Source organism: Malus sylvestris, chromosome 5 (assembly GCF_916048215.2).
Source record: "Malus sylvestris chromosome 5, drMalSylv7.2, whole genome shotgun sequence".
In the NCBI taxonomy this organism is placed as follows: Eukaryota; Viridiplantae; Streptophyta; class Magnoliopsida; order Rosales; family Rosaceae; genus Malus; species Malus sylvestris.
In genome coordinates this window covers 8,000,337-8,021,964 of record NC_062264.1, presented here as the reverse complement: position 1 = coordinate 8,021,964, position 21,628 = coordinate 8,000,337, and the positions used below count along the sequence as shown (strand labels likewise).

General features: G+C 40.8%; 1 protein-coding gene across 1 annotated transcript; it reads left to right on the top strand.

Annotated features, from left to right (window-relative positions):
• The first annotated feature begins 9,444 nt into the window (after positions 1-9,444).
• On the top strand, positions 9,445-10,449 carry LOC126622520 (uncharacterized). Its single transcript, XM_050291317.1, has 2 exons — positions 9,445-9,664; positions 9,848-10,449. Exons 1-2 carry the CDS (start codon positions 9,445-9,447, stop codon positions 10,447-10,449), a joined length of 822 nt encoding a protein of 273 aa, XP_050147274.1.
• Positions 10,450-21,628: the final 11,179 nt, after the last annotated feature.

The following is a 21,628-nucleotide window of genomic DNA, read 5'->3' as shown; positions in this document are numbered from 1 at the left end:
AAAAAATGTCGACGATCGTTCGAAACGATATGGCAGGTGGTTTCAAGATGATCTTTTGGTCTCAGATTACAGGAAACCTCGAGGACGAAGGTTTGGCCTTGGAATTAAGAAAGTGCAGTCCATAAGGGCTCATTGTCCTGAGAATGCTGATGAAGTGATGATGGACTTTGAATTGGAGTTACACGGGCGAAATGCAGAGGAACACATGCAATCACTAACGTTTGAAGGAGATTTAACACATGCAATCATTAACGTCTGAAGGAGATTCAGTAGATGGAAATGGTATGATTGAGCAAATTTAGGGAATGTTGGATCAGTGTGGGTCACAGCCTGATCTCCTGAACTTTAATGAGGCAACGTCATTAAACGATACGAATAAGAATCATTTAGCATAGAGAAGAAGGAAAAATAGGGCTGGCCAAACTTATTTAAATTGCTATAATTCAATTCTCCTAGAAAAAGGTCTTCCAATCAGACTAGGAAACCAAATAAACCAAAAATAAATTAGGAAATATAACCCTAAATTAAATAGTAAAATTTGCCAAAAATCTGCATAGCCATGTTTTGGACCCATATCTGCTCCAAAATTGGCCCAAAATAGCTTAATTTAAAGCTTGGAATATTCTGAACACTTCTCCAGGAGGCTACGAAAGAAAAGTATCAGAAATCTACCAAAATAATTACCAAAACTTACTAAAAATAGGATAAATATATAATATGAAATTGACTCATAACTTGTGGGGATGAGAATGACAATGTATTAAGTGGATCATCGTTGGGGGCTGATATCAATTTTTTGTGGAAAACTTTATGGAAAGCTTGTGTGTTGGGTAAGATTACGGTTTGCATATGCTGAAGTTGTTGGAATGCAATGCCAACATGAGTAAATTTGATGAAAAGGAAAATTTCCTAAGATGTTGCTTGTTCGTTCTATGACAGGGCAGATGAAACAGTTGAACACACCTTGAAAGATTGCTGAAGAATAGCTACAATTTGATTATCGAGCTCGCTGAGATTTTGAGTGAATAAAGCACGACACCATAGTTGGATGGATTGGATTGCAAGGCTGGCAAAGTCTCTGTTAAGGGACAGTTTAGATCTTGTAATGATTCTTATATAGAGCATTTGAAAAGATAGAAATGACTTTTGCTGGAATGACATTGTCATAAATATGATGGACAGTAATTACAAATCATAAACATGGCTGCAAGAGTTTAAGAAAATGGCAAGGGTGGGAAAAAGATCACACAACATGTAGCTGTGCAGAAGCGGAAAAAGTCAAGAGTTTGGGTGGTTGAAATGCAAGTTCGATAAAGCTTAGGTTGAGCATGGTTGTGTAGGAGTGGGTGTGGTCATACGAGATGAAAACAGTGAGAATGGTGATGCTATTTGCAAGGGAAATGGTTGCAAGGTCGGTGGAATTCGAAGGTGATGCGCATGTGGTACTTACTAGGCATGTTGAGATGGAAACAATCAGAACGATGGTGCTATTTGCATGGGAAGTGACTGTAGCATCGGTGGAATTCGAAGGTGATGCGCAGGTGGTACTTACTGCGTCAAGGATGGTAGAGGCTAATGATACTTCTCTGCTAGGACATATGGCTTTGAATCAAATAAAGCACACTTACATCATAAAGGAGGCAAATAATGTGATTCACAAATTAGTAAGATTGTGATTGTCTTTAGAGCAACAATTAGTTTGGTTTGAGGAGCCACCTAATGTAATCATTAATCTCATATTTGAGGATAGTACTTTTATGTAACATTTGGTGGTGGACACTTTTTTTCCTTCGGCCAGGTTGAAATCCCTGGCAAGACGTATTCATTTTATCGTATCAATGAATATAGTACTTATTCTATAAATTTTTTTTTGTCCTCATTAGTTATTTAGCCTTATGAGTTTCCATTGTCGGGAGGTTGCAATTTTTGTCTCGATGATTCTTTTTTGTGGACAATATTTCCACTTGTGGAATTTATTGTTATAAGAACATCTTTAATAGGCTCTCTAAATGAACTCCTAACTAGAATTTACGAAGAATTTAAAAAAAAAAATCAACTTCAATCATGCTCCTTATCCCCCTAAAGATCTCCTCAATATAGGGAATGAGAAAGTATAATTATTTTAATATTATTTAAACAATTAATTAACATTTATTGGTAAGTGCTTTTAGTGAAAATGTTTTAAAACCAATCCTTAGTAAAATCCAAGTTGATCATAAAAAAAAAACACTTTAAGTGCTTCCTGTAAGAAACACATATCTAGTGCTGCTTAAGTGCTTTTGAAATCCAAAATTAATTTCACCAAAAATGCTTTCAATTATTTTAAAAGCACTTCTAAACGAGTCATAGTCACTATAACTCTTTAAAATATGAGAGATTTCTCAATATGCCTGAAATACAGGCACATATGCCATATATCATCATAAAAGTGGAGGGACACTTAAAAAAAAATCTTTCTACTTGAATAATGACATATTGTGTACCTCTTGTATTCTGAGCACAATTAAAAATTTCTCATAAAGTAGGGAAGTATGGTTGAAGTACAACTTTTAGAAAGCTCCTAAAATAGATTTTTGATTTTGTCTTTTGACATAAAATAACTTTTTGATAGTTTTAGCCAAAACATTGTTATAAAATAAAGAGCATAATTGAAAATGATCTAAGCAATAAACTTTTGTTTCACAGCCTACTTCATAACATTCATCTAATTGCATAGTTTATTGTAATCAAACCATTTTACGAAATTATAATAACATTAATGAAGAAAAAGGACATTTAAGAAAGAGGAAGAAATAAGCCAGCTCCATAATATTCAAATTCAACTCTAATGTTACCCTTACTACTGCTTGCAAACTTTTGATGCCTATCATCAGGAGAAAATGTATTTTATTAAAGCTTATTTTTAGTTACACTCCTGAAACTTGATTTCGATTCAATTTTGCCTTTTGAAACTCAAAAGTCATCATTTTCCTCTCTGAAACTAGACTTTTGTTACCACTTTGCCCTTGAAACTCAAACGTCTCCACTTTGGTCCATGTAACTCGATTTCAATCTCACTTTACCACCTGAAACTCAAAAGTCACTATTTTACTCCTGGAAACTCAATATTCAATGCACTTTGACTTGTTTCTATGTATTTTTTTTTAAATAACCGTTAAGTTACTTATGTGGCAATTATGGATCACTTAAGACCAAGGTCTAAAATATCAATGATGTCGGAAATATCGGTAGTCCAAAAACACGGAAATTTCGATGGAAATATCGGGATATTATCAAAATTGAGTTTCAGAGGGGCAAAGTGGAATCAAAATTGGGTTCCAAGGAGTAAAATGACGACTTTTGAGTTTCAGGGGGCTAAGTGGGATCAAAATTGAGTTTCAATTTGCGTAGCTAAAAATAGCCTTTTATTAAACCATCCAATTGGACAGTCAAAGGTTGGCACAAATGCAAAGAGTCAAGAACCCACAAGCATAAGAACAAACACATTAACCCAAAACAAAATACACAAACCCATTAAGTTGAACCAACTAAAAAAGTCCAAAAGTACAAGATACCATAGCATTAACAATCTCACTGTTGTCCGTAAGGACTCCACCACTAAAGAACCAACATAAAACAAGTGTCAAAATACACTTGAGAAGGTGGTCATGCGAGGATAGGGACGTTGCCATGCACATCCTCAATTAACCAATTGGAGACATAGTCATCAAGACTCCACAGCCCAAAAAGGCGTTTCAAGGAGTAAAGTGTCGACTTTTGAGTTTTAGAGGACAAACTGGAAACAAAATTGAGTTCCAAGGAGTAAAGTGACAACTTTTGAGTTTCAGAGGGCTAGGTGGGATCGAAGCCAAGTTTTAGAAAGTGTAGCTAAAATAAGCCTTTTATTAAACATTCCAAATAGAAATTTAAAGGTTGGCACAAATGCAAAGAGTCAAGAACTCACAAACATAATAACAAACACATTAGCTTAAAGCAAAATACACAAAAAGATTAAGTTGAACCAACTTAAAAAGCCCAAAAGTACAAGATACCCTAGCATTAACAATCTCAAAACCAAAACAATCGTCACTGATGTCCCTGAGAACTCCACCACTAAAGAACCAACATAAAAGAAGTGTCAAAATACACTCGAGAAAGTGGTTATGCGGGGATGTGGACGTCGCCATGTGCATTCTCAATCGATCAATTTAAGACATAGTCATCAAGGCACCACAGTCCACCAAGGCGTTTTAAGGAGTACAGTGTCAACTTTTGAGTTTCAGAGGGGCAAAGTGGAATCAAAATTGACTTCCAAGGATTAAGGTGACGCTTTTGAGTTTCAAGGGGCTAAGTGGGATCGAAATCGAATTTCAGATAATGAAGCTAAAAGTAGCCGTTTATTAAACCGTCCAACTGGACAGTCAAAGGTTGGCACAAATGCAAAGAGTCAAGAACCCACAAGCATAAGAACAAATATTAACCCAAAATAAAATACACAAACCCACTAAGTTAGATTAAACAAAAAAGCCTAAAAGTACAAGATACCCTAGCATCAACAATCTCAAAACCCAAACAACTGTCGTCATTGTCCTTGAGGACTCCACCACAAGAACCAACATAAAAAAAGTGTCAAAAGACACTTGAGAAGGCGGTCATGTGAGGATGGGGATGTTGCCATGCACATCATCAATCGACCAATTGGAGGCATAGTGTAATACCCTGAAAAATTTTAAATATATGATTATGTGGAATTTTTTTCGAAAAGTGAAATGACGAAAATGTCCACTGTTGACTAAACGTAATTATACAAGGACGTATTTTAACCTCATATATATTATCATATTTCTTGGCATATTTGGATAGTGCTCGATCTCACGAACTCATAAGCACAAACTGTTTGTGAAATGAAGTTATAAGAATGAGATATGAACGAGCAAAATTAGGGGTGAAATGGTCATTTGACCATAATCTGGATTTCTCCAGAAATTGTGAGGTGCCACGTGTATGGAAATGGCTGAGGGAGAAATGGGCACTGCCCAATCAGAAAACGGAATGGAGGGAAATGAGAGAAAAAAGGAAGGAAAAGGGGGGAAGAAACGAGTCACCCTTTGACCTGCACGACCCAACCCATTTCTCCATATTTTCCGAAGGATTTCCAACGCATTGGACCAAGCCGGCACTCACAATCATCATCTAGCCCTTCCCTCTTCCATTTCCACCCAAAATTTGAAGGAATTTTGGGGTGAATTTGTGAAACCCCGACGGCGGGGCTACGGGTTCATGATAGCCATTCCTCAAATCTTGAAGCAAAATCCTTCAATTACCAACACCAAAACACTCATCTGGAACCCACGAACAAAGCCCAAACAAGTTTATGGGCATTGGAGCTGCAATAGAGTCGAAACGAGGACGCCCAAATTTTAGGGCTCCGGCGGATACGTAGAAATTTGAGGTGTTTTCCGACCAAATTGGACTTGGCCATAGGTATAAAGTTTGTTCTACTCTTTGAGATCTTTATTTTTGTAAAATTTGACAATTTTTAGAAATAGTGGAATTTTTCGACGAGTCAGGGCGGCTGATCGCCACTCATTGTGACTCTTGGGCTGAGGGTCGTCGATTGCAATTGAAGCTAAATTAGATGTCTTGAATTTAGATTTTGTATTTGTATGATGTAGGTTGATCATTTGAACCTAAATTCATTACGATACGTTACTTGGTCAATTTAGGAATCGACGATTCGACCGTTGGATCGTCATTAAACTTTTAGACCTTATCGTACATAATATTTGAGGACCTTAGGAACTTACGGATCGAGAATCCATCGTACGGATCTTCCCGAATTGGATTTGCAATTTTGTAAAGTAAAACATTGACTGCCACTTGATTTCGTGATTAGCAGAAATCCAACAGTTGAATCGGAATAAAATTTTTGTATGTTGTTCTAGAAGCATAAGGTGAACTACGAATGACTTGATCCTTCGTTTAGGGTACATTGGCAATCTAACCAGGTGTTAGATGCAACCATAAATTTAACAAAACGATTATTTTTTTAGTGTGGTTAGTTAGAATTATAATTAACGATTATTTATTTGTGGCCTACCAGTGTGTTTGGCTTCCAAATTAGAAATTTCGGGTCGTTACACATAGTCACCAAGACACCCTAGCCCACCAAGGCATGTCTTGGAGAGTTGAGAAAGAAGGAAACCGTAATGAGAATCCAGCAACAAAAAGGGAAATTGATGCAAGGGTAGATTTGGGGCAGATGATAAACATAAAATCCAAATTTGAGATGAAAGTTTAAAACAACTGAGATAAAAGTTTAGAAGAATTGAAACAAAAGGCTTAGAAAAGAGCATAAAGAAAAAAAAAATAAGGACAAAAGAAATGAAAAAAACCAGAAATAAGGGGCTACCACTAACCCTTATCAAAATTAGGGTCAATGGGTAAAGGAGAAGGTTGTGTTATTTGTCACAAAGGCGAGAGAAAACAAGGCTAAGTAAAATTTCAACAGTTGTTGATAACTACCTTTAAACTTTTTACAGCAGCTTTTATTTTATTAATGGTTGTGTTACTAAATAATTGAGATGTGTGCACAAAATTCAGTTGTATATCCCTACATATAATGAAATAATACATGTTATCTTTTTTTTTCTGGCAAATCAATAGTCCTAAGCTTATAAAGTAAATTTAAACTAGAATGAGTTATCATCTGAGTGCTATGTAAACTGTGTGGAGCCAAAAATATTCATTAGGCGACACGTGGACTTTTGGACAAAAGAGGACAAAAATACCCTTGAAGCATACCGGGATTCCTACGCGCAAGCAGCGGGCAATCATCTTTCAATCAAGTCAAAAGTGCCCAAAATAGGTAACAATTTAAAGTCTATTTCATCAAATCCTTTCTATAAGGTAATCCCCAAAATCTAATTTATTCTATATGTTTTATATTCCATTATTTAGCTAATAAATTAGCTAAATAATATATTCCTTTCATATTTCCTAAAATTAACTAATTAAGGGATTAATTACCTAATCAATCCCTTAATTATCAATCAAACCACCAAATTATAACAAAAAAACATACCAAAGGCCGGTTACCCACTAGGGCCGGCCATGCCTTTTATTTTCTGCTTTTTGCTACCGTTTTATTTCCCTTTTATGACATTCAAATAGCTAGTTAATTAGGTTATTATTATTTGCTAATTAACTAGCCAATTATTTCCATAACTCCCCAAAATAACTAGCCCATTATCTCCATAACCCCCCCGAAATAAATCATCCTTGGCTTAAAGGCCGGCCACCCCTTCCTCTCTTATAAATTGGTTCCCATTTTCACCAAACACTAATTCCAATTCTCTTACAAAAAATCTCAAATACTCTAAACACTATTTCTCTCTAAAATTCTAACTTTGACATCGGAGGTTTTTCGGCCAAAGCCCCCCATTCATCGAGGGCGGCGTGAGGCTTTTTGGCCTTAACCTAAGGTGCTAGTTGTTTTGTAGGTACAAAATCGTCCAAGATCGAGGAGGAGAAAATTTGCATCCACAAATTTGTGCTTTCATTGAGAGCTAAAATCCATACTCGTAAAAGACTCTCGCACAAAAAGGTTTTTTTTCTTTGTTTTTTAGTCCATTTGAATATTTTTCATACGTTCTTATTATTAGAATTTTTTACTTGCAAAGGTTCTTTGATAAAACGTATAAGAAAAATATAATGGCTAGAAATTTAGAAAATTCCACAGGTGAAAATTCTAATATTCAAGAAATGGGATTGCGGAGATCCGTGAGGCAAAATGCGACAATAAGTGGAGCAGCACCACCACCACGAGTTTCCACCATGGGAACCACTGCGGTGGCTACCTCGGTAGCCATCCGTGGCGAGGTCCATGGTGCATTCACCATGGCTCGAGCCGTGCCATCCAAGGTTCACGGTACCAAGGCCACGACCCAAGCCGTGCCATCCAAGTTTGCATGGACCCAAGCCTAAGCCTCGCATTCGCATGCACCAAGCATTAAGCAGCCTGTTCTTGTGATCCAGCCTGCTCCCGTGATCCAGCCTGCTTTTGTAGCCCAGCCTATTCCAGCGATCCAGCTTGCTCCAGTGATCCAGCCTGCCCCCGCAACCCAGCCTGCTTTCATGGCTTCCCAAGCTGCCCAAGTCGGCCCGAGACAATCTCAACCATCCGGACCAATCATCGAGGCTGGGACGTTTTCACCACAGTTCTCCACAGATTTGACATTCCCCAACTTAAATCTCGCACTTGGAGTCAACCACCCTTCTATTGTTCAAGGAGGTGCATTCCATCCAAGTTCTTCCAATCCGAATGGCGAACAAAACTTGTCCCGACAAGTCATAGAATTGACAAGCGCCATTGCACAACAAACAACCTTGGTGAATCAACTTTTGCAACGCACTGAGATGCAACGCACCCACGATTCCCGAAGTAGAACAAGGGTAGACGAGGAGCCTCTTAAGCAGCGTCCTGGAAAGCAGCCGCTTAACCAATCATAAGTCGAGCATTCAGACAGTGCACATTCTCGATTGGTCTTAGCGCGCAGAGGAGTGTGCACTCTCGACTAGGCCCACGGGCAAGTATACATTCACAGTTAGGGCCACGCTTTGATAATCAACATGGGCAGCCTTCCAGGCAAAGCATTCATTCGTGATTAGGCCTGTAAGGAGTATCCTCCACATCACATCGGAGCAGGCAGCCTGACAAATGGAAGGAAACAATCGTTCAATCTAGCTCTAGTTCAACCGGTAGCTTGCAAAGAAATCCCTTGCCTGCTAGGAATCTATCTCATACATTGCAGCCACGGCATAGATGAGCCGAGCGTGAAGAAGAGCAACCTAGACCGACAGATAAAGACCAAGGGCAGCCGAAAGCTCTGTTACCCCCAACAAAGGCAAATCCAAGAAGAGGTAAAAAGGCTTTTCAATGAACGGATGCGTGATTTTCGACGCAACGAGTGGTTGATGAAGCACTAAGGCGAGATATGACCAACATTAGTAGGTCACCTTTCACGGAGGAGATCGAGCAGGCAGAACCTCCAGGCAAGTTTAGCATGCCGCACTTCACATCTTTCAAAGGAGACGGGGATCCCGAAAGACACTTGAAACATTACCGAACTGCGATGGTCCTTTATCGGAATAATGACGCCCTTATGTGTAAAATATTCGCCATTACTTTACAAGTCGAGGCACAAGATTGGTTTCATACCTTGCCAGCACGATCCATCCAGAATTTTGAAGATCTTGGTTTTCACCAAAGAATACTCATCTTATCGTTCGATTAAGAAAAAATCCGATCACTTGTTCAACGTAAAGAAAAACCCATAAAAGTCACTTCGCGATTACGTGAAGAGATTCAAAGCAGAGAAGGCGAAGATCGTCGGATACGATAACTCGATAGCAAGTGCAGCCTTCCAAAAAGGACTCCCAGCAAACCACCCACTATTTGGAGAAATGATCATGAAAGAAGACCTAACTCTAGTAGATTCCTTTGCTCTGGCAGAGAAGCATGCACTTTGGGACGAGGCTCGACAAGTAGAAAAGGTGCTCGAACAGCCTCTAAAAGTGTCGGCAGCTGCTCAAAGGAAGGAGGATGGAAAACAGACCAACAAGGGCAGGCAGGAGATCAAGCGCATGGACCGACCTATGACCAAAGAAGGCCCGATAACCAATAGTTATTCTACGTTCTTAATTTCGATTCATCAAATCCTTCGTGACATCAAGAACAAACCATGGTTCAAGTTGCTAAAACAATCAAAATGAGATACTTCCAAGTTGGACCACACCAAGTATTGCGCATTCCACCGAGGTCTTGGCCACACAACCGACAACTACTACACTTAGAAGAACTACCTAGAGAAGCTCGTGAAAGAAGGCAAAGTCGATAGATACTTGGACAAGCCAGCTGCGCAGCCTAAAAAGAATGCAGATGGAAATGAGGAGCCACCAACCAAGATGATTCGAATCAATGGCATTTTAGTCGAATCCGAGCATTTGGGGGCCACTAATAACTCCAAAAAGAGGAAGATCCAACAGGTTTTACTAATCTCACAAGTTCAAGCAGTCGATACCCAACCTGGACCTATTATTGGCTTCACTAAGCAGGATGCAGAAGGAGTCGATTTCCCACACGACGATGCACTAGTAGTATCTGTCCAACTAGCCCATGATATAGTCGACATGATGATGGTTAACAATGGAAGTGCAGTCAACCTACTTCAACTTTCAGTCATTCAGAAGATGGGCCTGGAAGGTACAATTATACGCTGGGCAGAGGTACTTACTGGATTCAACGGATACACCTCAACTGTCATCGGCCATATCACACTTGACGTGAAAACACCACCAGTATTCTCAAAGCAAATATTCACGATTGTAAGCGACCCATCTCCCTGCAATGGTATTCTTAAGAGACCTTGGTTGATCAAGCTGGATGCCGTCAGTTCCGTCAAGTATTAAAAAATATGATTCCCCATCCCGGGAGGAGGAGTCGGAGAGATCAAGTCTGACCAGGCTTCATCCTGACGATGCACTGTGTAAATGTTGAAAGAATAAAAGAAGAAGACCTTTACCCCCGTAGAGGTTACCGAAGTCTAAAAGGATAAAGAAACTACCAAATAGCAATTACAGCAGGTGGATCGAGAATATGACGCCCAAGTAGACAAGATAGGATGGAAACCCGAAGAGGACGCCGAAGACATCATTCTTGATCCCCAGCAGCCGGAAAAGACTGCTAAAATTGGCTCACGACTAAGCCCAGATGAGAAGGAAGAACTCACAATTTTCCTTAGAAAAAACCGAGATATCTTCGCATGGTCACCATCCGACATGCCCGGTATTGATCCCAAGGTGGCCTGCCACAAGCTGCACGTCGATCCCACTACCAAACCGGTAATCCAAAAAAGAAGACATTTCACACCCGAACGGGTAGCGATCATTGAGGCGGAAATTGACAAGCTATTGGAGGCCGGATTCATAGAAGAGGTAGCGCACTCAGCATGGCTTGTTAATGTTGTACTAGTCATGAAGAAAGAGAAGGGCAAATGGAGGGTTTGTGTAGACTACACTAACCTCAACAAAGCATGCCCAAAAGACCCTTATCCTATCCCCCAGATCGATCTATTAGTAGATTCAACTTCTGGGAACCAGCTGCTCAGCTTCTTAGACGCATACTCCGGCTACAATCAAATAGCCATGTATGAGCTCGACAAGGAGAATACCGCATTTGTGATAGAGCGGGGTACCTACTGTTACAAGGTCATGCTCTTTGGCCTAAAAAATACGGGAGCCACTTACCAAAGGCTAGTAAATATGATGTTCAAAAAATAAATTGGGGTAACCATGGAGGTCTATGTCGACGATATCATGGTAAAGGGCAAGCAGCAATCAGATCATATTCGCAATTTGGCAAAAACTTTCAATATCCTTAGAAAGTACAAGATGAAGCTCAACCCTACCAAATGCACGTTTTGAGTATCTTCAAGTCGATTCCTAGGGTACTTAGTAACCCAACGAGGAATTGAAGCACATCCCAAGCAAATACAAGCAATCCTAGAGATGAAGTCTCCAACTACCTTGAAGGAGATCCAAAGCTTGACCGGACGAAAAGCTGCCCTCAACCACTTCCTCTCACGATCCACTGATCGATGCAAGCCTTTCTTCAAAGCTATCAAGAGGGCACAAAGACACAAATGGGATGAAGAATGCGAAAGAGCTTTCCAAGACTTGAAGAATTATCTCACATCACCTCCCTTACTATCCAAGCCGGAAGCAGCGGAGGATTTATACATTTATTTGGCAGTTTCCGAAGTAGCAGTGAGCTCTGCCCTCATACGATAAGAGTTGGGGGCCCAACTTCTGGTATTCTACACTTCTAAAGCTCTTCGTAATACGGAAACAAGATATCCGAAGATCGAAAAATTAATTTTGGCATTAGTTGTTGCGGCTCGGAAGCTCATACCATACTTTCAAGCTCATACATTCATTGTCATGACTCGGTATCCCTTACGATCGATATTACATGGTCCAGATGCTTCTCAATGAGTGATGAAATGGGCATTGGAACTTGGCCAATATGGTTTAGTTTTTTGACCTCGCACAACGATAAAGGCCCAAGCCATGGCAGACTTCGTAGCGGAACTCACGCCTAGCCTAGGCAACACAACAGAGCGGCCCAACGACGCCCCAGAAGTAGCCGAGAGTACCTTAGCCACACTTGCTCCATCCAATAAAGATTTCTGGAACTTGCATGTCGACGAAGCATCCAACTATAAAGGTTCGGGAGCAGGTGTAGTCCTTGTTACTCCAAATGGCTCAATGCTCGAACATGCGATCACTCTAGGCTTCAAAGCATCCAATAACGAAGCAGAGTACGAGGCTCTACTAGCAGGCCTCCGAATAGCAAAAGACTTGGTGTGAAGAAACTCGCAATTCATTCTGATTCCTAACTAATCACCAGCCAGGCTACTAGGGAATACAAGGCAAAACACCCAAGGATGGCACAATACCTAGAGAAAGTACGCCAGCAGGTTGAGGCATTTCAAACTTACACTCTCACTCAAGTTCTGCGGGCAGACAATACCCATGCAGATGCACTAGCTGGTTTAGGCTCCGCTCTTGACCACCAATTTAAACGCTCAATCCCGGTGGAATATCTAGACAAGCCAAGAATAGAGATGGAGCCGATAGCCGAAGTGTCACAAGTTAGTGTAACTCCCACTTGGCAAAGTTCAATTATAGACTACTTGGTTAACGACACACTACCCACCGAAAGATTGGAGTCAAGGAAGCTCCAAATCAAGTCGGCACGCTACCATATGTGGAATGGCATTCTCGTCCGAAGGTCCTACACCGACCACATCTCCGCTGCCTAGCACCTCCCGATGACTTGAAGGTTCTAAACTCAATCCATGAAGGCGTTTGTGGGAATCACTCTGGAGGCCGATCCTTAGCCCAAAAGGCTCTTAACGCAGGCTACTACTAGCCTACCATGCACCAAGATGCTAAGGAGTTAGTACAAAAGTGCGACCGCTGCCAATGCTATAAACTAGTACCAACACTACCCGCCAGTGAGCTACACCCGCAAACGAGTCATTGGCCATTCATGCAATGGGCAATCGACCTGGTAGGGCCTATGCCGCCTGCTACGGGGGGCAGATGCATGATGATCGTGGCAACCGACTACTTCACCAAATGGGTAGAAACAGAACCCATGACCACCACGACTCAGACGGACATAGAGCGCTTCATATAGAGGAACATCATTTGTCGATTTGGCATCCCTCGGTCCATCGTCACTGACAACGGCCTGTAATTTGTGGGAAAAGATTTGGCGAAGTTCTTCTAAAAATACGGCATCAAACAACACACGTTCACGCCAAGATATCCTCAAGGCAATGGGCAGGCAGAAGCATCCAACAAGACGATCTTCGACTGCCTCAAGAAATCCCTCACCGACAAAAAGGGAAAATGGCTAGATGAGCTCTCTGGATGTTTATGGGCATATCGTACAACCAAAAGACGAGTAACTGGTGAAACTCCTTTCTCTTTGGCGTTTGGTTCGGAAGCAATCATTCGTCCTAACATTATCGTGCCGAGCATCAACACTCTATTACCGAGCATCAACAGTAAAGAAATGGCCACAAATTTAGATCTGGCAGAAGAGAAGCGCGAACAGACCATCACCCGCATCGCAGCCTACCAGCAGCAGCTCATTTCCAGCTATAATAAAAGGGCCAAGATCCGGCAGTTCCAACCTAGAGATCTAGTCCTAAGAAAGACTTTCATCACTGCCCGCAAAGAAGGCTCGAAGAAAATGGATCCCATCTGGGAAGGTCCTTACAAGATCAGCAGAGTAGGCGACAAAGGTAGCTACACTCTTGCTACCATGAATGATAAAGAGATCGAGAAGCAATGGAACGCCTACAATTTAAGGAAATACCATGTGTAACTTCCCACTATATCAAGACTCGAAGACTCAAGCAGCTCAATGGGCACCACCTCGTAAGCCGAGGACTATCCAATCATCATGCAGTTTTTTGCAACCAAGTTATTCGCTCATTTTATTCATTTTTCAATAAAGAATTCAGAAGTAATTTGTAACTTGGCTCAATTGCATGTCTACCACAACTTATCTTTTCCTGCACTTCAAAAGAAGATTGCACCCCCATTTAGGGACTTACTGTAGGAATTGCACCCCCTCGAGGGACCACTGTGCTCTCCAAGGCGGGAAACTAAACTCAACACTCCAAATATCCAGCCGTGGATGAGCCTGGCTGCCCTAGTATAACTAGGTGCATGATGGCTTGTGAAAGGTTAAACAAGCTAGTGTGCACACGCGAAGATTTTATCCACTGTTGACATGCTACGTAGTCGATAAGCTTTACCTCTGCCAAATGCAGAACAACCTACACCAAGTCCTAAAGTGTTGTGATACTTGCTACACAACCTACGAAATTGGAAAGAGCCAAGGTTAAACAGCCAAGTGGTTACACGGATTCGTTTGCTTCTGTAATTAAAGCATCCGACTGCCAACCCTATGGCTAATAGCTTTGCAAAAGTTCTACACCAACACCTACGGCTGCGTAGGCTATGTGGGCCTATCTGCTTATAGAAAAGTAGCACGCCTGCCACTGGTCTATAAGGTTTAAAGGTTGGGGCATGGACAAATAAAGAAGCGAAGATGGGAAAAGCAAAAGAAACAAGTTTATTAAATTTTATAGCAAAATTTATAAACAACAAGCAAATACCGAAGGAGTTCAAGCAAAAGCAACAAAGGAAAGAAAAGGAAATCCTAAAAGCTACCTAGAAGACTATTCTTCAATAGCTTGGATATCTCCCAATTGCTCGGTCGTTACACCTTCAGCAGCCTTGGTGTTTTCAGTAGCGGTATCCTCCGACTCTTTACCCTCGACTGCTCCAGCCTGGGTATCAACTCCTCCAACTATTTCACCAATAGAAGACTCAAAAGTAAAAGCGAGCAAGTCTTCTGGAGAAATAGAGAAGGTCTCGAAGTCTTTTACCGGAAAACTCAAAGTCAGACGGCCGCCCATAGAGATGATCTACATAGCCCAACTTGTAGAAATCGGCTTGATTCTGAATAAGCGAAGCCTTGAAACGATCATTCTCACTCTTCAACTGCTCATTCTCCTCAAGCAAGCAAGCACGAACCCGCTGCAACTCCTCAATTTCCTTCTTCAGATTGTCGTTGGTCTTCAAAACACCTTGAAGTTTCGACACTTATGGCTCAAGCCCGTCAACAACCTTTTTGAAGTGGATCACTGGTTGTAAGTAGCAATCAATTCTTTATCCTTTGCATAAGCAGCAGAGCGAAATTCAGAGATAGAACGCTCAAGATCTTGAATCTGAGGTATGTAACGCTTGATTTCTTTCTCAAATCCATGATCTCCTGGCGAGCGGCCTCAAGCTGTAGAGAAGTGGGGGCAGAAATATTAGATTCCTTCAAAGCAGCAAGCTCAGATTCCAATCTCTTGATTTTTTTGACCGAGGAGTAAGCTTCGGCAGCCATGGTTCTTGCCATCTCTTTAGCAGCCTTTTGGTCAAGGAACATAGACTCGGCTGCCAGAATTGTTGTTTTCTGCATCATGGCTAGCAGAGCAATCTTCCTATACTCGGGTGTGTGATTCGTAAAAAGACTCGGACCAATAATCTCTTTAACGCCATCAACAAACTTGGTACATACATCCATGCCTTCAAGAAGATCCGGTTTCAAAAGCGCACGAATCTCAGCAGCTTCCCTAGAAACGGCCTTGGCGGATTCTTCAAGTCTGCTTGAACGAGCAGCTTCATTCTTATCAACAGACAAGTTGGTTGCAGCAGCGGAATAAGCAATTTTTGGCGCCACTTTAGCAGACAGGGGCACCTTATCACTCTTCATAGTAGCAAGCCTCTTCAAGGGTAAGCCAGGCTTAGCCTCAGACGGACGCTTCAGCACAAACTTCGATACCAAAGGCACGGAAGAACTTTTACGCTAAGTAATTTTTTCAGCAATCGAGCTAGCAGCCTTCGAAGCAATAGGCGTTACCGGCACAAATGTAGCAGTTCGTTCTTTTTCACCCTTAGAGGAAGTCAGGTCAATCACAATCTTGGGAACAGCCGGAGAACCCCTACGAGCAATCTTCATTTTCTTCTCAGCATGCATCTCTTGAGCAGACGGGGAATGTTTCTTTTTCTCACCTTCATTGATAGTAGGCTCCATCACAATGATAGGACGAGCCATCGCATCTGCCTTGATCCGTTTTATTTCTTCTTTTGGGGGCAGCCCACATTTTTCCCTACGAAGAGGACTAAGCAGCCAACGCCACTCACGATACTTGGAAGAGATACCCACAGCGACATGTACTTTTTTCATGTCCGGAGAAACCCTAGGAGTTGAGCCAAATTCCGAATCTACAAAAAAAAACAACGGAAAACAATCAGAAAATTGAAGAATAATTTGACACTAAAGCAAAGCAGCCGAAAAGACTAAGCAGTCTGCTTACCAGATATGAAGACCGTTGGTACACGCAGCTTGGGAGAAGAATCAGATTCCCATTCTCCACTTATCTCCAAAGTCTTTTTGGCCCAATCATGATCTCCTTTGCTCGAATTATCAAAAAGCTTATGACGAGTTCGCAGTTGCCCAACTCCATCAATACGACCTATGTCAAAGAAATACCAAAATTCGTTGATGGTTAGTCCCAAGTCAAAGAATTGGTTCAAATTGTGGAACCTCACCATCACTCGGACCGCATTCGAGGAACATTGGGCAGGCGCACATTTCATGGAACAGAGCACTTCTTGGAAGAAACGCGGCATAGGAAAAGTAAACCCTAACACAAAATAGTAAGGATGGAACTTGATAGCTCTCCGAGTTCCACTGCATGGTTCCCGGCTGCTACCATTCTTAACTCGCCTCACACGCACTCCCAACGAAATGGCATGCCAATACGCTTCAAGAAAATCTCTAAACAAATCATCGGAGCTAATCTTGAGGTGAGCAACTTTGAAGTAGCCAATCTTACTCAAAGACCCGCCTTGACGATACAATGGGGGCACACCATCATCATTCTTGTGGCTCGAAGAAGATATGCTTGAAAATTCTACAAAAGTACAAGGAAGATTTGTTAGAGAGTGGTTTTCATAAAAATAAAAAAATAAAAAAATAAAAAAATAAAAAAAGAGAAAAGCAAAGAAGCAGCTTTCGGCAAAAAAAAAAACCAAAGCCTAGCTGCAAAAACCCAAAAAAAGGCATAAGGCCCTTCAGTTCTTTCCTAGGGCGCGGGCCCAGTTCATTTGAAAGGGGGCAGGCACCCCCACACCTTTTCCTTCCTCATAGCCCAGGCACGACAACAGTGACGCAACCTCCCTAGGTCCATTGTCAAATTTCCTTGACCCCCGTCGAGCCAATTTTAAGTCCCAAGACTTCCAAGAAAATTTTGAAGACAGAAAAATTTGTTTTTTCTTACCTAGAAACAATGAGAAGACGAAGCACGCAATGAAAGATGATCCTTTACATGGGCAAGACGTAGAAAATTGCTAGAGGATGGGGAACAAATATCCTCTAAGCTCTCTTTCTCTCTTGTAAGGTTGAACAAGTTTCTCTCTAAAAGTTGATTTAATAATCCACTTAAGGTGGACTTAAATAAGCTTTGGGGAAATTTATTTCCTTTTCCTAGAAGGATTTAATTTCCTATTAAAAGATAGAATCAACAACAAAATAGGAAGCAATTAAGAGTTTCCTAAAGCGAGAAAATCTCTACACCTGTTGCCCTTTTTCCTGCAAGCAGCCCAACAGGTGTGGGGGCATTTGTGGAGCCAAAAATATTCACTAGGCGACACGTGGACTTTTGGACAAAAGAGGACAAAAATACCCTTGAAGCATACCGGGATTCCTACGCGCAAGCAGCGGGCAATCATCTTTCAATCAAGTCAAAAGTGCCCAAAATAGGTAACAATTTAAAGCCTATTTCATCAAATCCTTTCTATAAGGTAATCCCCAAAATCTAATTTATTCTATATGTTTTATATTCCATTATTTAGCTAATAAATTAGCTAAATAATATATTCCTTTCATATTTCCTAAAATTGACTAATTAAGGGATTAATTACCTAATCAATCTCTTAATTATCAATCAAACCACCAAATTATAACCAACAAACATACCAAAGGCCGGTTACCCACTAGGGCCGGCCATGCCTTTTATTTTCTACTTTTTGCTACCATTTTCTTTCCCTTTTATGACATTCAAATAGTTAGTTAATTAGGTTATTATTATTTGCTAATTAACTGGCCAATTATTTCCATAACTCCCCAAAATAACTTGCCCATTATCTCCATAACCCCCCAAAATAAATCATCCTTGGCTTAAAGGCCGGCCACCCCTTCCTCTCTTATAAATTGGTTCCCATGTTCACCAAACACTAATTCCAATTCTCTTACAAAAAATCTCAAATACTCTAAACACTATTTCTCTCTAAAATTCTAACTTTGACATCGGAGGTTCTTCGGCCAAAGCCCCCCCCCATTCATCGTGGGCATGTGAGGCTTTTTGTCCTTAACCTAAGGTCTAGTTGTTTTGTTGTAGGTGCAAAATCGTCCAAGATCGAGGAGGAGAAAATTTGCATCCACAAACTGCACACTATTAAAGAAAAATTATGTGTGCATTGTGTAAGTATTGACTATGACATTGATCACCATCTATTCTTATTATATATATTTTTCTTTGAGTTGAAATTTCCAATATTATCTCCTAACTGATGCAAAAGTGGTAATGATAGGTTTTTTAATTTAGAAAATTTGATATCAACTTAACGTTATTAGAATATTTTAGGAAATCCCCACACATTCTTTGATTGTATTTTCATGTTAAAAAACTTACCATAGTAAGTTGATAATGTCAATTAATAGCTAGGGTTTTCATATGTCATTTTGTTTCATGCCTTTTTTGACACACCCCGTCCTGAAGGAGGGCATGTTGGCCGTCACGTGAGAGTGACGTAACCATTTACATAGTTCGGAAGCTTTAAAGATACAATTACTGAGATGTAACACCCGAGGGTGAATCCTACTTTTGTGAATTCTGTCAGAACACCGTTGGATTCCTCGTGGCCACCAAAGCTCTGCTATCTTGAACCTGGAGGGGCGCAAAACAAAGTTGAGTGGCTCAATGAAACAAAGCTTTGCGAAAATCATCTCATTATCAAAATGCTAACCCCTCGCTGTAAAACCCGTATACTTTCCCAGAAATATGTAATACGTATACTTGTCTCAAAACCATACTCAGAAGTAGTGATATGTGAATTATATGCCATGCCAAAATATATATCTCATCAAATCATATAAGTAACTCATGCAAAATAATATGTCAACCAGATCCACCTATAGTGGCCTGTACAGCTGAATCTATAGCTCATAATCAGTCTCATCAATCTTATCTAGCCGGAGTCATCGCAAGTGACCTGTACGGCACTACACTGCACACGAGTCGGAACCCCTGAAAAGGTCTGTGCGACTGGTCGAATATAGTTATGCTCACGCTATCCTCTGATAGCTATGCGATAAATCGCTAGTCACCTACGAATCGGAACCACCTCTAGTGGTCTGTACGACTGGGCACCTAAATTGGATCCAATGGTGAGCATATGGTGCGGGGGTGACTATATATATACAGGCCTAAATCATCTCTACTAAATCACAATCACCCTAGTGCAGGTTTATGAGCTTTCAATCATATCAACTCAACGATTACATAATTTAATTTATGAACTTACCTGGCACTTACCTGTGTGTCCGCAACACCAATCATGCATGTATGCAATTACTAATGCATAAATAATTAAGCATATATTTTGCATGGCATTTCATAACGCATTTCATATCGCATTTCACTTAAATTGATTTCCTAGGAAAAATCTCATTTATATAGGTATATACGGAAAATAAAACTGCCCACTCACCTGGAGTTTGCCCTACAACTCCCTAGCACAACACATCAAGGCGTCATGATGATCGGCGCCTAGAACAATAATCAAATCAAACCTCAGAAATCATATCGATAGAATATATAACTTATATAAAACAGGTCACTACGTAGTTCGATCCGGAAGATCTGCAACTCAGATTTCCAATCCATAACTTCCAAAGGTTCACAATATATCTCTAGAACAACATCCTAAAATTTCCTTACCATCCAACGGTCGGATCTCCGTCAATTGTCAAAACCAAGTGACGGTTAACATTCTATTTTATGAACTTACAACTCCAATTCCGGAAGATCCGTAAATTGGATTCCCAATCCGTAAGTTCCTATAATCCTCACATATTACGTATTACAACGTTTCAAAGTTTGGTGACGATCCAACGGTCGGATCGTCAATTCACATTTCACCTAACCACGAATCGTAACGAACTTAGGTTCAATTACTCAATTTACGTCTATCAATTATCAAAACTGAACCTAGAACATTAAACACATGCTAAGAATGACATTGGCGGGCCACTGGCCACGCGCCGCCGCATGGGCCGCCGCGAGTGGCGGTCGGCCGCCCCGGCTTGCCGGAAAATCCAACTATCTTCAAAAATTACTAAAATTTACAGAAATGTAGATCTCAATGAGTAGAGTAAACTTTATAACTGAGGCCAAGGCCAATTTGGCCTCAAAAAGCTCCAATTTTTCCAAAACCGTACGAAACCCTATATGTGGTGTTCTTCAATTCGTCTTCAATTCAACTCCGCCGCTCCAACCAACAATTGGGCATTGTTCTAGGCCTCAAGGGAAGTGTATGGGTGGTGGTTATTGGAAGGAATTGTTTCGGGTTTTGGTGGAATTTGAACAAGAAAGTCGCAGCACCCACGGGTGCGTTCTTCACCAAATCACCATCAAATTTCATGATTTTTGGGGTGAAACATGAAGAGGGAAGGCCTAGGTGTTGATTGGGAGTGATACCTTGATCCAATATGTGAGAAATCCGGTGAAAATCGTCAGAAAAATAGAGATGAGTGCGCGGGTACACGGGTTGAGGGAAAACCCGTTTCTGTTCTTTTTCCTCCGCTTCTTGCCCTCTCTCATTTCCTCCTTTCCCCTTCTCTGATTGGCCAGAAGCTTCTCTCTCTTCTCCCCATTTGCCCAATTTCTCTCCTTGCTCTCCCAGAGCTCCTGCTCTCTTCCTCTGTTTAGGCAGTTTTGCCCAATCTTTCCTTCTCCTTCTTCACCAGTCACACGCACACACACACACACACAAAACCTTCTTTTTTTTATTTATTTATTTTTTTTCCCTTACATCCGAGCCATCCATTTCAGATTTCCTTTAATCTGGGCCATCCAAATGGCACACCAAATTTTTATAATAAAATTCATAAAATGCCCAAACTTCAATCTTTTTCGTTATAACTCCAAATCACGAACCGTCTGCGCCCACGCTTCCGTAGCGACGAGTACTACGAGGATATGTCAAGAAAAGAAATCTTAGATGGCACGACACAACGATTAACCTCGAATAATGTGCGTGCCTCAAAGGGAATTTTTGTAAAATCCTTTATTAGAACTTTAAAAGCTCTTAAAATCAGGGACGGTCTGTCACATTTTTTATCCTCTATAATTTTATTTTGTCAACCATCATTTTTCTAATTTAATGTTAT

Coding starts and splice junctions, on each gene's coding strand:
- LOC126622520 (XM_050291317.1), top strand. CDS start 9,445: ATGATCATGAAAGAAGACCTAACTCTAGTAGATTCCTTTGCTCTGGCA. Junction 9,665..9,847: donor AGAAGGCCCGATAACCAATA/GTTATTCTACGT, acceptor AGAACTACCTAG/AGAAGCTCGTGAAAGAAGGC.